Genomic DNA, 21,318 nt, shown 5'->3' on the forward strand with positions numbered 1-21,318 from the left:
TGGCACAAGGCTAAGCTCCGCGCTGGCTAGGCTCGGAAAAGCATGTATCGGTAAAAATTTGGCCTGGCCCAAACTGAGAAGCCCACGGGAATGGCATAGCGATAATGGTCTGTGTTTTGCCGTTTTGCTCATGTATGATATCGCGTTCGACCTCGCGAAAATCGTATGTCATGCACCGGCTCTAAGGTTAGTTATCACTTTTTCACCCTTCCGAAGTTCTTAGCTTTTCAACAGGAATTAGCAAAAGCTAATGATAAACTTCAGAAGGACGCCTTTCTCAGTTTGAAGCTTTGCTATATTGAGGAAAAGCTCTATAAACTTCAACAGAGGAAAAGAAGCCTTTTCTCAAGATAATGTAAAAGACTAGTAGATGGTGCGCGCCCTCGCGCGCATGGGTTAGCATAGCATAGGTGTTAGCATTATATAAAAAAACATAATACGTTTAATTTGTAGATTGAAAATAATTAAGAATAGTATACAAATATGTGTATAGGTATATATGTTACATATGTTATTATACATTGGAAATAAAGAGCAGTAATATATTATATGCAGTTTTGCAGCAGTTTTTTTACATGAAGAGCAGTACAATATAGCATAAAAAAACTGCTATATCTAAAAAAACACCACCACAATATCAGTATAGAAAATGAAAAAGTATGCTTGATGGTGTGCACCAGGCTTGTTGCCGAGGAGACCGGGTGCTAATGATTGCACTTGTCATCCTGTTTGTATAATACTTTATTAGTGATATATATAGTTCCAATCATGAGCAGAGAAGTATCAGGTTATGCAAGACATATTTCAGTGGCTAAATGAAGTCTCTATAGTGATATATGTTAATTACAGTGCGGTTATTTTACCTATAATTTTGTTTTAAAGGAAGCATATAATAAGAAGAGAGCAATTCCAACTTTTGCAGAATTCTAGGGAGAAAAAGTGTAGCACAGGTCCATAACAAGGAATGGTTTTAAGAAATGCTGTGAGGAAGCATCTCCTTCAACTGCTATGATAGAAGCAAAATAGGAAATGACATACTATACATAAGACAAAGCAGTAGATTGCATTCATGTTTTATGGAATCGACTTATGTCATAGTCACATTGGGTATGGGAGTCCAGTTGACTATGATTAAGGACAAAACCAATAAAGTAAGTACGTGGACAATATTTTTTTCTGTCTATATTCTTCCTTTTTCATTTCATTTCAGTTTTTGTTTTTCGATTTTATTTTATTTTTTGTCCTTTTCTTATTCTTTTCTTGTTTTTAATTTTACCTTTTATTTCCTTTTTCTTTTGGTTTTATTTTTATTGATCTTCCTTGCTTCTATTTGTTTTTCTTTTTTCTTTTCAGATTTTCTATGTTTCTTCATTCTTATTTTATATTTTACTTTCTTTTAATCTTATTTTTATCCTTATTTAAATTATTCATGAACTTTATTTGTTCTATGCACTTTTTATCATTTGTTAATTATGTTTGTTTTTATATTTTTTTTCTTAGTAATTTTATTTTATTTTATTTTTATTTTCTATATATATGTGATATTTATGTAGTATATATTTAGTGTTCTATATTGTGTTATGTCATGTTTACGTAATATATATATATATATATATATATATATATATATATATATATATATATATATATATATATATATATATGTGTGATGTTCTATGATGTTTCTTACGGTGTTCACTTAGTATACATGTAATCTATAATAGATGTGATGTTCTATAATATATTTAATGATGTTCTATGATGTATTTAGTGATGTTAATGTTCTATAAATATATTTACGATATTTAAAAAGTAACCCTTTGACATTATTTGAAATTTTTCTCCATTTTGTGTATTTATTTTTTTATGCTTTTTACTCTAGATTTTTTTATTATTTTTATCTATGTCATGTATTTATGTATTTTTATGTATATTGTAATATCAGTTTCATAAACCTAAAACCAAAATACTATTCTTCTAAATCGATAACATTTTTTTTACAAAGACAGAACATTGTCCATTGAACCTAGAATATTGTTTCTACTTAATAAAAGAAAATATTTTATCTCTATAAGATAAATATTCATGTGTGATCTTGTTTTGAAGAATTTGTTATAAAAAATTTAATGATGCAATCAGAATTTAATTTACATCTCTAGTTTAGGAGGTATGATTTTTTTAATTCGCTAAAACAATTTTAGGTGAGTGAGGCCTAGGTTGATGGGATAGTGTGTCATCGCGCAGTAAAAAAACCACCAAAGGGATGAAAGTTGTGGATAGGTCCTCTCCATAATTTTTAGTTGTAGAGATAAATATTCATTAATAAAATTTTATCTAAATATATCCATGTGCGATCTTGTTTTGAAGGATTTGTTATGAGAAATTTAATGGTGCAATCAAAATTTAATTTATATCTTCGGTTTAAAAGTTATGACTTTTTTAAATTCGCTAAAACAATTTTGCATGCGTGATGCAATCAGAATTTAATTTATATCTTCGGTTTTGGAGTTATGATTTTTTTAATTCGCTAAAACAATTTTAAGTGAGTGAGGCCTAGGTTGATGGGATAGCGTGTCATCGTGCAGTAAAAAAACCACCAAAGGGATGAAACAATCAAAATTTAATTTATATCTTCGGTTTAAAAGTTATGACTTTTTTAAATTCGCTAAAACAATTTTGCATGCGTGATGCAATCAGAATTTAATTTATATATTCGGTTTTGGAGTTATGATTTTTTTAATTCGCTAAAACAATTTTAAGTGAGTGAGGCCTAGGTTGATGGGATAGCGTGTCATCGCGCAGTAAAAAACCACCAAAGGGATAAAAGTTGTGGATGGATTCTCTCCATAATTTTTAGTTGTAGAGATAAATATTAAGTAATAAAAATTTATCTAAATATATCCATGTGTGATCTTGTTTCGAAGGATTTGTTATGAGAAATTTAATGGTGCAATCGGAATTTAATTTATATTTTTAGTTTAAAAGTTATGACTTTTTTAAATTCGCTAAAACAATTTTGCATGCATGGTTGAGTGGGGCCTAGGTTTATGGGATAGTCTATCATGACTAAAAGAGATGTGAGTTGTGGCTTCACCATGGGTGTGGTAGATGGGTCCTTTCCAATTTTTAGGTGTAGAGATGGATGGAGCGACGGTTCGGGAAGGAGATATTTTTAGACAGCAAACAGTAACACAGTAGGGGGAGTTTTCTGAGCCACACGATGGAGATCAAACGGTTAAAATCTTTTCAGGTGACATGTCGTATGTCTCCTGCGTCCTTTCACCTGGCCATTGTAGAGAGTAATTCGTCAGCTAATCTACAAACGGGGATACTTTCTTCTTTTTGCCCTTTAGCTGTACCGCCAATACGGAGATTCCCAATGACGTGTCAAATTGTTCACTCACCGACGAGGCGACGAGTATGTACGTACATGGAAAAGGAACGTACTAGAATCTATCCAAAAACAAATGAATATGTACTTTTTTTTATCTATTGACTGATCTTTTCGTAACCAAGGCGTCCTCCTGTTTTGCCGGTTCTATGCTTCCGTCTGAATCAAGACTCATCAACATCAAATAGGTAGCCGCATTTGACTAAAAGCCACTATTCTGGAACAAGAACTTGCAGTGTTTTTTCCGTTGTCTGTTACTAATTGAGTAATTCATATGAACATCTGAAAATGGACGATTTTCTTTTCAGTAACTCATGAGAAATCAGATATCAAGCTGACAGATAACTTGGCCTCCTCTTGTCTTCAGAAGAAAAACCCAGCGCCCAGGCTGCGCGTGTGTTTTCTAATATAATAGGAGAATACCCCGCGCGTTGCTGAGGAAATTTTAGATAATTTAAAAGAAAATTAGACTATTTATATCTATAGTTATATGAATAAAATTATCTTAAATTAATTTTGAACAATTTGACACATCAATATGAAGAGCTAAATTGCATGTAAGTAGATGAAGAGATGACTATCATAATTACATGTGCCAGTTGGCTATAATTGTAAATTTTAGTGGTTTGTTGATGTGGATAGCTTGCATGTTAAGAGAAATCTCAAGTGGAGTTTAGCTCTCCATCGTTGGCAGCTTGGACTGGGCCGTCGGTGTACGTTTTGGGCTTGGCGCTTTGCTGAAACTTTTGGTGCAATCTCAGACAGTGTCGCCGTGATTTATTTTTGTGATGCTCGTAAACTGTAGCCAGACCTCCACCCTCTTGTCAAACATGTCGTTTATAACAACGACACGGTCTTTAAAACATAACTTTGATATCTTATTTTTATAAAAAAAATTTAAAAAAAAGATATATGTATATTTTTATAAATTCTTTTAAGACAAATATATTCATATAGTTTTTATATTTGTAAACTTGATTTATATTTTTAATGTTTAATCTAAACTTTATCTAAAACGACATCTAAATCATATATCGAGTGAGTACATTGTCACCATCTCTGAATCAAATGTCTGGATTGTTTCGGCCTACTCTCAGTCTCGGGTCCCTATTGTGAGATTTTTGAGGCTGAAAACAATCTTGCTCTACGGACCAGACAACAGCCACGGCACGTACAGTACACGGCAGTAGATGCAACTTGCCCGGGCTTACGTATCAGGTCTACTCATAATCTTCATTAGAGATGTTCTGTGGTTAGTAGTCTAGGGAGTACTGTACTCCGTAAATGCTTGATATTTTCAGCAGCCCTGAAAGGGACGTGTGACCGGCTCACCGCCTGTACCCGGTCGTGGCCTCAAGATACCCCTACCAGGCTAGGGCCTTGTTTAGTTCACTCTAAAAACTAAAACGTTAAATATAGAAAAAACAAAAACTAACAAGGCCTAGTACTACCACCACGGCAACGACCACCGGCACAGGCCGGCGGGAGCGTCGGCGGAGGAGTCGACACGTCTCGCGCCGACAGGGACAGTCTGCGACAATTACGGACGCTGATGCCTCCACGGCCGCACGGGGGTGGCCCTGGGCCTGGATTCTCATCATGCTACCGTGGCAGGGCGTGGGTCCCGGCTGCATGACCAAGTGGGCCCTTCGCATGTCCCGTCCAGTAGCAGCAGTGGGACAGTGACAACAGCGATGGTGACTCCGATAATGCTACGAGGCATATCCGTTGAGATACTACCAGCACTGTCTGGCAGGAGTAGGAGTAGTAGTAGTACCATAGCATAGACCGCCTACTGGGCAGCTTTTTGCTGGGCTTTTGAGAGCAAGTTTAATAATACAGCCCACTTGCTGGCTGTAAGGTTTCTTATAGCCTTCTCCCAGCCCATCCATACAATAGTTAGCTATTCACTATTAATACATGGTCCATTTATCTCTCTCATAAGGTTTCTTTGTTCCTGTGCATAAGCTGGCTGTAAGCTTACAGTCTGCTTCTCTAATCTCTCCTCCCTTCTCTCATCCACCTCAGCATTTAGCCAGTTTAAAGCCCACTATAATACTTGCTCTGAGCAGGACTGGTTGCGTGATGACTGCCAGTTCATTAGCACGACGATAGGACGGCAACATCAATCAGACAGTCATTTTCCATGACTGCTTGTAGTAATAGGCTCGCCACGGATTTTTTTTTATATTAGACCATGATTAGCGCCACATCTTGGCACTGAAACTGGAAATCAACATGACCACGTAGATTAGGCCATCCTTAGAGCATCCCCAACCGTTTTGCAAATAAGCTTTGCATTTATATATTTGCAAAAAAGTCTTAAAAGCACTTATCCAACGGTTTGGCATTTAGACTTTGCAATTTTGTTAACTTGGCAAAAAGAGAGGAAGGATTGGCATATATGCCAAACCTGTTCACACTTGGCATTGAGAAATTAGCGCGAAGTGATTAATGCCAAACCATTGGAGATTGCCTCTTTTTACCTTTGCCATATTTTTTTGAGACTTGGCAAACTTCCTCATTTGCCAAACCAATTATGCAAAACGGTTGGGGATGCTCTTAGCGCCTTCTTGTAGCGTGATTTTTTTTAATAAATAATTTCCATGCCTTTGTAGAAAGAAAGTACTCGTAGAGTTTGATACTCCAGACTCTAGTAGCACTATGAAGAAACGAGGAAAGACTAACCGAAAGAATTTTACACTGCAACCTTCGTTTTCTCAAGAGAATGGCTCTAGAAAACGAAAGAGAGAAGACGTGTTAACAGTTAACACCGGATTGGAGTAAAACGAACACCGGGGCCGGCTTTGTTTTGAAGCCGAATCCATGTGAAGAGAAAAATGCAGACGCCTGGCAGAGCTGCAGAAGCAAGAACCCAAGACTCCAAAGGGCGAGGCAGAGAGTAGCAGGAAGAAGAGACCGAGAGGCTATGGATGGCCGGCGGGCGCGACGACCTCAGTGGTTGCCGGTGGACCGTGGACGACTGGGCGGCGGTCGGCGTGGGGGCCGCTCGGTCCGTCAGCTTGCCTCCATCCGCACAAGCGCTGGCCCCCGACGACGACGATGCCAGCGGCCGGCGGCAACCCCGTTGGCGTGGAGAGTGGCGTGATCGTCGTTGCAGAGATGCAGAGGAGCGGGCAGCGTGCCCATATATAGCCAGTCTAGCTGGCCCGTCCCCTTCCGGGGCCCCCAGGACCCGGTGCACAGGCAACACAGCTCGACCTGTAGCTGTAGGCAGTGGGAATACTCTTTTTTTTTTATGAAAGAAACGGCAATCCATGGGAGTACTGTTCGCAGGGCAGTTTGATGCCTTTGAGCCCACAGCAGTATCTGTGAGTGCTTGCCTGGTTGGTATCACGGACCGGCTGATGATACGGACGTTGTGTGTGAGATGGGCCCAATAAAAGACAGTCCCCTAATAAAAAACCCTGTATGTTAAGGGATCTAAGAGCTACAGCAGATCTTATTCTAACTCTTAGGCCTTGTTTAGTTCCTGAAAAATTTTGCAAAATTTTTCAGATTTCCCGTCACATAGAATGTTTAGATGTATGCATGGAGTATTAAATATAGATGAAAATTAAAACTAATTGTACAGTTTGGTCGGAATTGACGAGACGAATCTTTTGAGCCAAGTTAGTCTATAATTGGACAATATTTGTCAAATACAAACGAAAGTGCTACTATTCCTATTTTGCAAAATTTTTTGGAAGTAATTTAATAGATGAAGCTGAGCTGTTTTGTATAAAGTATTTGGTAAAATAGCTTTACCAACTACTAGATGAAAGAGAGAAATGAGGAAGAGAGCTGCAATAAGCTACTTTTTCAGCTTCATTCTAACTTATGTCTTTGTGAGAGGAGAAGAAAAACAGCTTCACCCTGAAGTTGTTTTAGAAATAAATATTTGCTAAACAAAATCAGCTCACTATACCAAACAGGTCTTTTAAATAAAATGCCCCTTTTTTTAAAAAAAAATGCAAAGTGAGCGCGTGGGAGGGAAAGTTGGCCACCAGCCGTTCAGAGAGCAGAAGATCCCATTTCCCTTCCCAGGCTCGTAGGCTGTAGGTACAGTAGGCAGCTAGCCTGCCGCGGCGGCCCCTGTCCACTGACCACTCATCATTCGTTCTGGAAGCCTGGTCCCCCGACCGCTACCACCAAGCGGGCCCACATGTAGGTCCACCGAGACAGAACTGGCATCTCTTCAACGCGGGGCGCGTGCGAGCCCCACACAGCCCTGACGAGATGGCTGGTGGGCCGCTGGCACAAGATTGGACCGCGGGGTCCGCAATAATTGTGCGGCGGTGGGGCCCGTGACGCGAGCTGCCGCGAGATAGGATCGCGGCCTCGCGGGAAGCGGCGGACCCCACGGTGGTTCCGGTGCTGTGGATTTGGCGGCGACCGTGCGTTCAGCCACGTCGGCGGGCCTCCCATTGGACGGCGCGGATCACGGGATCAGGGATCTGGTTGGGTCGTGGGTCGTCGTCGTCGTCGCCGCCGCCGTCGCGTTGAGCCTTGCCTTGCCTTGCCACGGCGCCGCAAGCATACGGTCCGGACCGACGGCCGTCGTGGTCAAGTCTGGGGCTTCGGACAGCGATCCTTTTGTCCAGGCGTTGGATCAAGAATTGCGATACCTCTTCCAGTTTTATTTAGACCTTGTTTAGTTTAACCTAAAAATAAAAAACTTTATAAAATTTTCTCGTCACATTAAATCTTACAGTATACTCTCTCCGTCTTAAAAAGATCATTGTTGTTGACTTTCATACGTCTTGTTAGAACCTTTTATATAAATATCATCTATTTTGATAAGACTTATTTGATCATTAGAGATATTTTAATAATGATTTATCTATTTTATAATTTGTACAAAAGTTTTGAATAAGACGAGCGGTCAAACATGATTGATCAAAGTCAACAACAACGGTCTTTTTAAGACAGATGGAGTATACATGTAACATTAAATATAGATAAAAACAAAAATCAATTATATAGTTTATCTGTAAATCATAATATAAATCTTTTAAGTTTAATTACTCCATAATTAAATAATATTTATTAAATAAAAACAAAAGTGCTATAATGTCAAAATCAAAACAAAAAAATCTAAACAAGGCCTTACACATGCATGTGTCGTATACGAGCTACTACTAGACCACACGGTGCAACCAATTAATGAGATTGTCTAACATTTTTTACCTAAAATTTAACTATGAACTGTTTGCATGCACCACAGCTAAATTTTAGCTGGTGCATCCAAATAGAGCCACACTAGTAAACTTTATAAGCTTGTATGGAAGCACTAAACATAGTTGCTATCCATTCAAACAGCCTAGCTAATAAACCCAGCTATTTTAATATAGATAGCGCCAGCTAAAATTTAGTTAAGTCTATTAGTTGTAGCATGCAAACACCAGGCTAAACTTTTTCTTTAATACTAAATTTTAGTTAGCTATAAACTTTAGTTGGATGTATCAAACAGTCCTATAAATTTGAATAGTCGACTACGATTGAGTGGCATACAAGGCACAAAACACACAATTAATCTTTATTCTACACGCGCGGGCACACACACGTGACGTAAACATTATCGATGCACGAGCATCGTCTTCCTTAGGCAGCGCCGGAGTCAGGGTTTGAGCTATGACCGAATCCGGTTTTTGGTTCTTTGTAGTAGACCGTAACAAATACTCATTTTTTCATTTGTCCTCTCATAATAAGTTATCGGGCGGCAAAAACTAGTAGTTTTAAATTCACAGCTCCTGCTCCTTCGTACAAAGCTAAATTTAGTTAAACATAAAAGTAAGCAAATTTGAATTAAGACAAGGCTGTGTGTAGTTTTTCAAAAAAAAAAAAAATTCTCCGTCACATCGAATCTTGCAGCACATATATAGAGCACTAAATATAGATTAAAAAAATAACTACTTGCACGGTTTGTTTGTAATTTGCGAGACGAATCTTTTGAGCCTAATTAGTCCATAATTGGACAATAATTACCAAATACAAACGAAAGTGCTACAATACCACAAAACCAAAAAATTTCACCAATTGAACAAGGCCAAGATTAGAGATCAATTTACTCAGAGATAATACCAAGTATATTAAATACTAAGATGCTGTTTGGTTTAGGAATTGTAACGCAAACGCCAATAGAATCAGAAAGCAGTGGTAATGGTAACAAAATAAGAAGCACAGTACAAAATAAGAAGACATAAATGGAAAATCAGATGTGCTGTTGCGAGAGCTCCTAGCATGCATGATCCACGAAGCGACTCCCACGAGAACTGTAATAACGTTAGCAGAGCCACCACCACGCTGTCAGCCTTGGGTTGATAAGCCCAAGTTGCCGTCGCAGATCCATCTTTTGGGATGAACGAGGCAGTAGAGCAAGCCTTGCCAGGTGCTTCGTGCTCGCGGTTGGCGACAAAGGCGAGGTGGGGTAAGGGTGGAGGCAGGGCTGCTGTAGTTTGGAGTTTGGAGGAGAGCCACCATGAAAAAGGCCTCACTGAGCTGAGAAGGGGATCGAGATGCGAGTCGAAGACGATCGGTGCTGTGCCATCCAATTACGCTAGGATGGGAGGGGTATCTGATTACACGGGATTTGATTGCGACTAAGGCAGAAACAAACACGATTGAAGACAGACAGTTATCGTTGCAAAGGGATTACGTTACACGGAAGCGAACCAAACGCTATCCAAGTGTTGAGACTGTTGAAGTGCTTGGAGGTGAATTAATTTATAGCATCATATACCACTCTTCAAAGAAACAGGCATGCTCCATGGTTTTTGGATGGATGCATCTTTTACCGTGGTCCATTGGTCACCTATAATACGGTACAGGATGGTGGCCTATACGGTACAGAATCTTCGCACCGGCGCGGTAACATGACTGCACGAGCAATAGCAACAGGAGCAGGGTCGCCTGTTCGCCTATTTGGGGCGGCACCAGGCTACGCGGAGGGGTCACTGGCACGCTGGGTCCGGCACATGAGAAAGTTCGAAGAAGAACAGCGACGAAAGCCCGGCCCCATACCGCCGATGGGGCCCGTTCAGTCAGACATGCCATCATTGAGGAATCCAATGGCCTGCGCGGCAGGTGGGGACAAGCACGCGTTATGCGTGTGCGGTGTCATGTGGCCACGCCCTGAGCCCGAAGGGCAAGACCGCTTGGGCCTGGGCCGAGGGCATCGGATCAAAGTTCACGATGCCGAGGCGCTCAGCGTTGTGTTGATAAGACATATAAAGTATTTGTTTTAAAATAAAAATATTACTAAATAATTAATATCGGCTGATAAGCTTAAATGAACAGATTGTTTATTAAAAAAATTGCAAAGTCTAACACGCTACCAGAACGCAAGCAGCGCATTGTTTAGTTCTAAAATTTTTACAAAATAAACACGGTAGCACTTTTATTTATGTTTAACAAATATTATTCAATTATAGACTAAATAGATTTAAAAGATTCGTCTCGTAAATTATATATAAACTATATAACTAGTTATTTTCTTTTATCTATATATTAATACTATATGAAAATGCCGCAAAATTCGATGTGACATAGAATCTATTTTTTTTTTTACAAAATTTCTTGGAAAAAAACAGGGCCCGGCTGGTGGCCCGGCCTGGCTTCGCTAGCCACGTGCGGGAGATAAACTCACGTCGTGCAAGCATTCGACTATTAAGTACAAACAAACCCGTGAACTAACTAAACTCAACCAATTATACTGCTAACAGTTCGAATCAGCTGATACACCATTGGCAGTAGAAACCCTAGCAATTAACAGATCTATTCATAAATAATGAGCTCGTGAAAACACGTCATGATCGTGAAAGCTCGGCTATAGCCAATAGGAACATAGCGAATGAATATTGTCATGTTCTAAGATAAATTTGCTAACTGGCAACATTCGATCTTTTGTACTACATACCAACAGATCGAATCAACTGATGCAACGTTGATAACAGGACCCTAGACTGAAGGTCAATGTAATCAACCAGTCTACTTTTTAATATAGCAAAACTCTAAACACTCGCTATGTCTCGATCAAGATCAAGATAAATTAGTCAAATTAAACAGCATCTAATCGTCAACAATTAAATTCAAGCCTGAGATGATCGATAGACGCCACACCAATATGATAAAGTCCAAAGAATGTTAATCTAGACCTAGCAAATTATGATATTATATCAGACATGAAACCATCTGACACAATATCGATAACTTTGATAAATACTGGCAATTACAAGAGATCAATCAGCTGATGACGATGCAGCCTTGTAATTAATCAATAACTAACCTATACCACAATCCGTAAAAGGTCAATCAGCTGATGTAGCCTTACGGATAACAATATATATGGAAACCTTATACTACGACTTGCAAGAGGTCCATCAGCTGATGTCTTCTTACAAGTAATAATATAAAGCGCGGCGGATACTCACAAACAAGCTAAGGTCGATCAGAACGATATACCTCTGCTTGCTGAAGAACTCGCTAGAATCAACTCTACTTCTCCTAATGATGACACGGGGCCAGAAAGTAAAGTTACTCGTTTGATTGAATTGACGAGGGATGCCTACTAGAATAGTCGGAGTTTAATATTTATATTCGAGGCTTGACAATGAGTCCTAATTAATTAAGACCATTTACAAAAATCTAGAAAAACTTCCTAAATTACGATAACTTGAATTCCAGTCTTCTCTTTCTATGGAGCCCGACACGTTTCTTTATTTATTTGTTGTTGTACCTCGTTATGAAAGCTGATCCTTGGGATGACACCATCAGTATCTAGTTGATTGAACAGTAACCAAGTTAGCCGAGATTCTCCTGAATATTTCGGCTTTCGTTGAGAAATCCTGAAAACCTCGAGGCCTCCGTTTCAACACATCTCCCTGCTTATTCATGGCGATCCTTCGTCACAGAAGCTCGTCTTTGGGATGACATAATCCTTGTTTAATTGTCCTAGTTAGCTGAGTGTTTCGAATGTCCCAGCTCTTCTGTCAAAATTTAGGACTTTCGTGCCTCGGACCAAAACTTTGTGTCAACAGTTAGGTGTTGGATTTTGCTATTATATTAACCTACCATTAAATAATCACCGTCTATTGGTTTATTAGAGCTCAACTTCAAGTCCTTAATCACACATCTCTAATACTTCGTTAGACTGTGTTTTTCTGAGTTCTAACGCAAAGGGTGTGGTGCCCGTGCCCGTGAGGCCGTTAGTCGTGACGGCCACGTGATAAGGATGGATGGCGACCGTGCGAGTGCGATCAGTCTTATTGGACGGCGGCACGGCACGCATAGGCAGAGGACTCGTGGCCTTTCATTCCACCCATGCATACATCTATACCTATCTATAAAGAGCTAAAATTTCAGTTTGCCAAATATTTTCTTCTACCTCCCGTCCGTGTTCTGTCCGTGTTCGCCGTGTTCCGTTTACAGATCTCCTCCTCCGTCCAAGGTTTTCTAGAAGAGAAAAAATAAAATAAAAAACATTCTAGGGTTCCTAATGCAAAATCTCATATTTCGGCTCCAGTCGTCGCCTCTACCGTCTGTAGGGCCAATCAGCCTAACCGGAATCGGTATCGATGGAAAGAAAAAAGAATAAAAATTTTTTTAGGGTTCCCAATGTAAAATCTCTAATTTACTTTTCTTTTATTTTTTTTAAATCGGCTGAAAATTAATAAATACATAGTAATTCATAGAAAAATCTAAAAATTATAAAACAAATTTTGTTCAGCTCCACATATATAGATCCATGCATTAAACAAAAAATATCACAAATTTTAGTATACTTTTTTGGAAATGTTTGCCTATGCTTTTTAGTGTAAAAATTAAAAGTGTAGTTATCTTGCTCCAATTATTATAAAAATTTAATGGTACCCTATTTAATGTGATGCTTGATTCATATTCCATAGCAATCCTAATCTAAATTAAAAAAATAATGCTAGCATCAAACTTCTCATGTTTTAATATAATACTGAGGCATATTAAGAGGTAATATTAGAGTGAGATAAGATTTAACTATTTTCTATTTTTATTATTAAATAAATATATATTTAAGCTACATATTATTGTAAATATTAACTATCTAATACCATAGATGTTATGTTTATCAATAAAATAAATTATGAACTTTAAATTTTATAAAAAGGATAAATATAAATAGATATGTAACATTATGTCATCACTTTCGAGGGTTATTTGATGTTTTTCTTCCGTTGCAATATTACCAAATTGAGGAAAAGCAATTTTTTTAAAAAAAATTGTGGCCCCAGGCCCCCACTCCTCCCATGGCTCCGCTCTCCGTCCCCGTCCACCCGCCAATCGCTCCCATCCCCATCCCACCGCCGCCACTTCCTCCGCCGGGGGCGGAGGCGAGGCCGACTACGAGGTCTCCGACGACCACCGCGCCGCGTGGGAGCGTCACGAGCAATCTGTGCAGGAGCTCCTCTAGCGGCGCCGCGCCTACGCCATGGACGTGCGGGCCTACCTCCGCCGCCTTGGAGAGCGTGAAATGGAGCGCCACGACCGCCTCCGAGCCCTCATGGTCCGGCTCGAGGCCGATGGCCAGGTCGACCGTCTCCTCCGCGCACAGGAGGACGACCACGCTGCACGCACCGGCGAGGAGGAGCAGATCCAGTACCCCTTCTTCACCAAGGGCACGCAGGAGCTTCTCAAGGCGCGTGTCGACATTGCACAGTACTCGCTGAAAGCCCTAGTTTGGTTTTGGATAATTGATGAAACCCTAGTACTAATCTCTATACTAAGTGTGTGTAGACTTAATGAGGTTGGTACATGCCAAGTGATGAAGCAAGTGATGATCATGGTGATGAAGGTGATGACCACAGGATGATCAAGTGCTCAACTTGAAAAAGAAGAAAGAGAAAAACAAAACCCTATGGAGATCAAGGCAAAGGTATTGCTTAAGGTTTTGGTTTTGGTGATCAAGACACCATAGAGGGTGTGATCACATTTAGGATAGATAGTCGTACTATAAAGAGGAGAATTCTTTGGCTAAGCGGTTATCAAGTGCCACTAGGTGTCATTGTTCATGAGCATGCATTTAGAACCTAGTGAGCTAAACTTAACTCCTTCAAAGAAAATGTTTGCGAAAATGCTAACACATGTGCACATGTTGGTTTACACGTTGTGGTGTTGGCACACTTTGAGAAGGAGGCGGGATTCGGCGCTTTTCGAGAAAATGAAGTGCATATTTTCTATTGCGCCGGTGGGAAATTTGGAGAAGTCGCGGGAGTGTTTCTCGCTGAGGAACACTCACCGGACGCTGGCTCAGAGGCACCGGACGCTGTGTCTGAGCGTCCGGTGTGCAGGCTGCCTGGCTCAGCTAGGGTTCGGCACCGGACGCCAGGCACCGGACGCAAGCTGGAGTGTCCGATGGTCTGAGTCCGGTGTCCGCGCGTTTTGCAAACCTCTCTGGGTGTGAGTCCGGTGAGCACCGGACGCTCAGGGTGCGTCCGGTGGCTTGCGTCCGGTGACCCTGCAAGTTTGCGGAGCTCTCTGCGCATGAGTCCGGTGTGCACCGGACGCGTCCGGTGCCAACCTGCTCAGCGTCCGGTGCTCTGCAGGTTACCGTTAGACTCTGACACTGCGGCTGACGTTGGAGCACCGGACGCTGGTGTTGAGCGTCCGATGCCCCTTTAAGAGCGTCCGGTGACCCCGTATTTCGCCCAGTGAAAGACCCAACGGCTCTATTTGCTTGAGGGGCTATAAATACATGTTTGGCCAGCTTGGGGCTCACTCTCTTGGCATTCTAACATACTTGACATCCTTGTGAGCCTAAGCAAACATCTCCCACTCATCTCCTTCATAGATTATACATCTTTGTGAGATTGGGAGTGACTCAAAGTGCATTTGCTTGAGTGATTGCATCTAGTGGCACTTGGGGATCGTTCTAGCTGCGGTTTTCTTGTTACTCTTGGTGGTTGCCGCCACCTAGACGGCTTGGAGCAGCGGAGGAGGATTGGCACGAGTTGGTGATTGTTCGTGGCCATCTCCCGGTGATTGTGAGGGGTCTTGTACCTTCCCCGGCGGAGAGCCGAAAGGTAACTCTAGTGGATTGCTCGTGTCATTGAGTTACCTCACTTGTGGGTAGGTTCTTGTGGTGTCCTAGTGAGGACGAGGTTCGTGCTACACCTCTTAGCCACCGAACCACCAAGTGTTGGTCGACACAACGGGGACGTAGCGTGCCGGCAAGCACGTGAACCTCGGGAGAAAAATTGTTGTCTCCATTGTGTTTGTTCATTGGATTTCTCCCGGTGATTGGACTTCATATTATTGATTGGTTCATCCCCTCTACGCGGTGGTATAAAGATCAAACCTTCTCTCTTACATTCCCGCAAACTAGAGTAGCTTACTTACTTATATAGAAACTTTAGGTAGCTCTCTAGTGTAAGTAGTGACATAGCTCTTGTGTGCCTAGTGATCTTAACAACTAGAATTGTTGGATAGGTGGCTTGCAAACACCCCTTTAGAGCTAGAGCAAAAAGCTTCGTTTTGTTTTTTACTAACCTCTTGCTCTAGTGAGTTTGTAGAATTTTTAAATAGGCTATTCACCCCCCCTCTAGCCATATTAGGACCTTTCACTCGCTGCCCCGTGCCAAGGCCAGGATTGAGATGGCCAAGCGCTGCAACAAGGATTCCGATGAGGACCTAGAGGCGGAGTCCGAACTCGTCGTGAAGCAGGCTGGGGAGTTTGTGCTGGAGTGTAGCGAGATTGGAGATGATCGCCCTCTGATCGGTTGTTCCTTCTCTCGTGATGCATCAATGCTGGCCACAAGGTACTTCCTCTTAATCATACGAAATTACATGTGCTTTGTTCATGTGTCTCAAACAAATGCTGTGATGAAAGGATGTTGAGAACTGTTACCTATTAATTGTATTATTATGTGGCGGCTGTGGCTGTGGGCTTTTGTCACTAACTGCGTCGCTGGTTTTGCTTTGGATTGCACTGAGCGACAATAAATGTGGACTGATCTGACGTGCTGTTTGATGGAATTGTTCCCTCATGTGATGCTTTTATGCTTTCTTTACGTAATATTCTTCCTCTTTTAATTTCTATACATATTTTTATATCATTTTCTACTCTTTTTCCTCCACTGTACATGAAGATTTCTGATTTTTTTTATGGGACATGATTTTTTTCTATTTCTTCTCAAGGTGATTTTCAATATTAGTTTGGTAGTTTTGTTTGTTTTGGTGGGGTTATATTTATTTGATTCAAGATTGGACTAAACTCATTTAAATTTTACAAAAAGTGTACAATTATCAAATAATAAATTCTATACCCCGTTGCAACGCACGGGCATGTTTTGCTAGTAGAATTTTGAAGAGTCAAAACATTAAGGCCATGTTTAGATCCGATATTTTTTTAGATTTTGATACTGTAGCACTTCCGTTTGTTTGTGGTAAATATTGTCTAATCATAGAATAACTAGGGTCAAAAGATTCGTCTTGTGATTTACAGTCAAACTGTGTGATTAGTTTTTATTTTCATATATATGTAATGGTTCATGTATATGCCGTAAGATTTGATGTGACAGGGAATCTTAAAAACTTTTTGGATTTCGGGGTGAACTAAACAAGGTCTCAGTTTGATCAAAATTATAAAAAAAATATAAAGTTTTGAAACATCAAATAAATATACTATAAAAATATAATTAATAAAGGACCTAATCATACGTAGTTAATATCATAAATATTATTATTTATCATATGAATTTGATCAAATTTGATATGTTTTAACTCTCGAAAATTTTAAAAATGGTTTATAATTTGAGATGAAAAGAGTACATGCGTACATGTTGACTTATACGTTATACGCGGTACGCGCGTCATTGTTGTCTTACCTTACATGCTTTCGTTTTCCGAGCGTGACGAAGAATCAAACAACATGTACTGTATCAAGCAGACAGCACAGATCGTACGCACGGCATGATTTTCCACCGCGCAAGGGGGACAGGCGCGAACACACGGCCGGAAACACGATCCGATTGCCGTTACCGGGCGGCTGGTGCCGTCCTAAGCTAGTACGGAGTACTCTAGTCTCTCTAACCATTGTTGTTGATTTTGATTAATTATATTTGATTGTTTGTTTTATTTAAAATATTTATACAAATTCTAAAATAGATAAATTATTGTTAAAATATCTAATAATCAAATAAGTTATATTAAAATAGATGATATTTGTAAAAAGGTTATAATAAAATAGATAATTAAATAATATATCTCAAAATCAACGACAACGGTGGTTTTGAGAACGAACAAACAGGCTTAAACTGCAAGCATAACGACGACGTACTGTCCTGTACTGTCGTTTTCGTCGACACAGGAGAGAGAGAAGTCGATCGATGGAACTGTGTGGTCGCCTGGTCCATCCCCGACGAGCCGACGTGGCGACGCGCTTCTCCACTCCAACCAGCGGATGCGTTGGCCGGCCGGGACACGATTGAGTCAGCAGAGACGGCGGCCGCACGCTAACGCTAGTCCACCTGCGACCTCGCCGATATTCTAGCTTAGGGCTACGACGGCTAGGACAAGGAGAAGCACAAGTTGGTTTTCTCATATCCGATGCTACAAATCGGCGGCCGTTATCCGTCGCTTGGGAATTTTATCCTGCCTGCCCACTTGGATATTCATTCGACCTTCAATTTCCTTCGTTTTTCATACTCATTTCGTTCTAAAAGAACCAATATTTTTACTTTAACCAACAATATTTGATCGTTCATTTTATTCAAGATTTTTATAATTCTAAAATAAATAAATCATAATTAAAATATCTTTAATAATCAAATAAATCATATTAAAATAGACGATATTTATATAAAAAGTTATAATAAGACAAATAGTCAAATAAAATATCTCAAAGTTAATAACAACGATTTTTTTTCAAGACGTGAGGGAGTATGATTTTCGCTCCGGCGTCGTCTAATCATGCGCCTGGAGTGGACCAACTGATGCCAGGATTAAAAGTCGTTTACAGCGTGCTTGACTATTTTTGGCCCCCCTGCTGCTTTGCCTACTCTACACACCACTGTACCGCTCCTACTCTACACACCACTGTACGGCGGGCGGACCGCACCGTTGCGTACACTACGGTCACCAGCCACTTTTCACGGCGGCGACCGGCCGGACCGGCGGAGAGAGCAACGGGAACGGGGCCCAGGGAGGCACGCGACGGGCCCCACGGTGGCCCGGTGACCCCACCAAGCTGCGCCGCCTCTGTGGCCCATCACCCTCACCCGGCCACCAAACCTTATCGCGACAGAACTGCGGGGCCCGCCGAGGCGCCCTCTGCCGCGCAAGCAGAAAGCTGACGACGTGTCAACGCTACAGCGGCGCAGTTAGGTGGGCCCGACCGGTACTAGCACTCGCTTCTGCGTGGGCCTAGCGGTGCCTGGCCCCACTCAACCAGCGGTGGACCCTGTCCTTCCCGGATCTACTGCGGCCCGAGATCTTGGTAGATCTATGCGTATATATGTACTACTGTACTTGTATCGATATATAAAAGAAGAACCCCTACTGTACACAATATACTGGTAGACATTTATTCAGGCCTTGTTTAGTTTTCAAAATTTTTCAAGATTTTCGTCACATCGAATCTTACGGCAGATGCATAAAGCATTAAATATAGACAAAAACAAAAAGTAATTACACACTGTAAATCACGAGACGAATCTTTTAACCCTAGTTAGTCTATAATTGGACAATATTTGCCACAAACAAACGAAAGTGCTACAGTAGCGAAATCTAAAAAATTTCGCCAACTGAACAAGGCCTGGGCCGTGTTTAGTTTCTAAAGAAAAAAAAATTTGCGATACTCTAACAATTTTGTTTGTTTGTTGCAATTAATTTTTAACCATGGGACTAAGTAGGCTCAAAAGATTCGTCTCGTAAATTCCGACCAAACTATGCAATTAGTTTTTATTTTTATCTATATTTAATACTCTATACTTGCGTTTAAAGATTCGATGTGACGATGAATCTTGAAAAAATTTAGGTTTTTGGGTGGAAGTAAACAAAGCCGTATAGTACACAAAGACAAAAATAGTGGTAGGGATAGCCTAGGGACGATTTGTAAATAGCTAGCTAGCTAGAGGAACAAAAATAATAAAAAAATAAATACTATCATGGAGGCCTATGTTTCGGGAAAATCATGCTAGACTGCTATTTGAGAGACATTAGTTATTTTATCTTTTTCTTTGATATTTCTAACTAATAAAATTCTTCATGAACTAGCTATTTGGTAAGTAACAATTAGGAACACCTTAATTTTTATTCATCCATAACACAGCGCTGTTTTGTGTCGGGAGGAAACAGAATATACACATACTGTGCTACTGTACTCCGTATCTGTATGACTGTATCTACGTACGACTACGACACTACCAGGCTGGTTTGGATCAGTGGATGGCAGTCAAGGACAACTAGCTAGGCAGACGATGACATGCACTAGCGTTTCCCGAGGAGAGAGAGATTGCGCCGAATGATCGTCCTGTCGCAGCTGATAGGGAAATTATAAATAAAGCGAAAAGGACAGCGGGCGCGCATATATAGCGGTGCATGTCACCACTGCTTTCCTCCTCGCTCGCTTGCATGCTCTGCCTCTCGCGTCGTCGTCTCGTCGAAGACGAGCCCAAGGTTCGCTCCAGCTTCCTCTCGCCGTCGCCGTGCCGGATCGTCGCCGCAGTCAATGGCGATCTCCGCTAGCTTAGCTGCACTACTGTTCTTTTGCATTTTGCTCTGATTCGATGTTCATGCCACTGACATTTGAGCCCACCCCCCACCGTTTTATTATTTTTTGTCGCCATGGCCTCTCATGCATCTTGCTCCTGTCTTTTGTTTCTTCAATCTCCTGGGAGAAGAAGAAGAAGAAGAGCACGCTATAGCTGGAGTACTCCTACAAAAGGAGGGAGGTGTGGCAAGATTCGCCTCTTTCCTTCCCGTTTCCTTTTCCTCCTCCATGGTTTTGGCAGGCAGGAGGAGGACGCGAGCAGGCAGTCATGTCAAGTGCCAAGTGCATTGAACACCGATCACGGGCCCGTACAGTGGCAGACCGACAGACAGAGACAGGCGGCCGTGCCACGACCTGCGCCCTCTGAATATTTTGCGCACATTGATGGCGACGCCACTGCTGCAAGTTCTACCCCGTCTACTGGTAAAAAACAAACCAGTCAGGTGACAACTGCTGCTGCAGCCTGCTGCCGCGGCGGACAACAGAGAGAGACTGACACTGACTGCAATCAGAGGCTGCTGCTGCTGCTGCTGGTGGTCTCCGCCTCCGCCGCGGAGGGCCCCTGCGCCGTTTCGGCATCCGATGCGTCCGTCCGCCATGGATGCCGCGGTGGAGGCGGGGTCCGGTCGCCGTGGATGTGGTGGGGGCACTGCCCGTCCCGTGTGCTGCAGTGCAGGGCCCTAGGCCGTACCACCATTGCCATTGGCGCGGGGTGGTCACCTCTGCTTCCGACGAGAACGGAGGTGCTGGGCGGTCCCTTGCGTTGCATCTGGTCCAAACTCAAGCAAGCAAGCAAGCCATGGACCGCTCTCGCTCTGAGTCGAGGGGTTGATGGTTCGGTACCCTTTTCGGCTTTTCTGCCTAACGAAACGGCGGGCATTGCGGTGCCCCCACCCACATCGAGCTTTGCAATAAACAGTACTATTTTTATTTGTATTTGACAAATATTATTCAATAATAAATTAACTAGATTTAAAAGATTCGTCTTATAAATTATAGGTAAACTGTATAATTAATTATTTCTTTTATTTATATTTAGTGTTTCATGCATGTGTCGTAAAATTCGATGTGATTGAGAATGTGAAAAATTTTGTAAAATATTTTGAGAACTAAACGAGGCCCAACTGAAACCGGAAGGGTGATGTTTCAGGGGCCGTTTGGAGTGCTTCCGGATGCCAAACACACA

At 41.4% G+C, this 21,318-nt stretch overlaps 1 protein-coding gene across 1 annotated transcript; it reads left to right on the forward strand.

Moving 5' to 3' along the window:
- LOC8056367 lies at window positions 13,854-21,110 on the forward strand. Its single transcript, XM_021453609.1, has 4 exons — window positions 13,854-14,104; window positions 15,967-16,179; window positions 19,955-20,038; window positions 20,263-21,110. The coding sequence occupies exons 1-4, from the start codon at window positions 13,854-13,856 to the stop codon at window positions 21,071-21,073; spliced, it is 1,359 nt and encodes a 452-aa protein (XP_021309284.1). The 3' UTR covers window positions 21,074-21,110.

The sequence above is a fragment of the Sorghum bicolor genome, chromosome 2, assembly GCF_000003195.3.
Source record: "Sorghum bicolor cultivar BTx623 chromosome 2, Sorghum_bicolor_NCBIv3, whole genome shotgun sequence".
Lineage (NCBI taxonomy): Eukaryota > Viridiplantae > Streptophyta > Magnoliopsida > Poales > Poaceae > Sorghum > Sorghum bicolor.

Bases quoted from the DNA above. Each gene is read 5' to 3' on its own strand.
- LOC8056367 (XM_021453609.1), top strand. From the start codon at position 13,854: ATGGACGTGCGGGCCTACCTCCGCCGCCTTGGAGAGCGTGAAATGGAG. The intron at 14,105-15,966 runs GTTTTGGATAAT...CCCCCCCTCTAG, and splicing joins TCGCTGAAAGCCCTAGTTTG to CCATATTAGGACCTTTCACT. The intron at 16,180-19,954 runs GTACTTCCTCTT...GCGCATATATAG, and splicing joins GCATCAATGCTGGCCACAAG to CGGTGCATGTCACCACTGCT.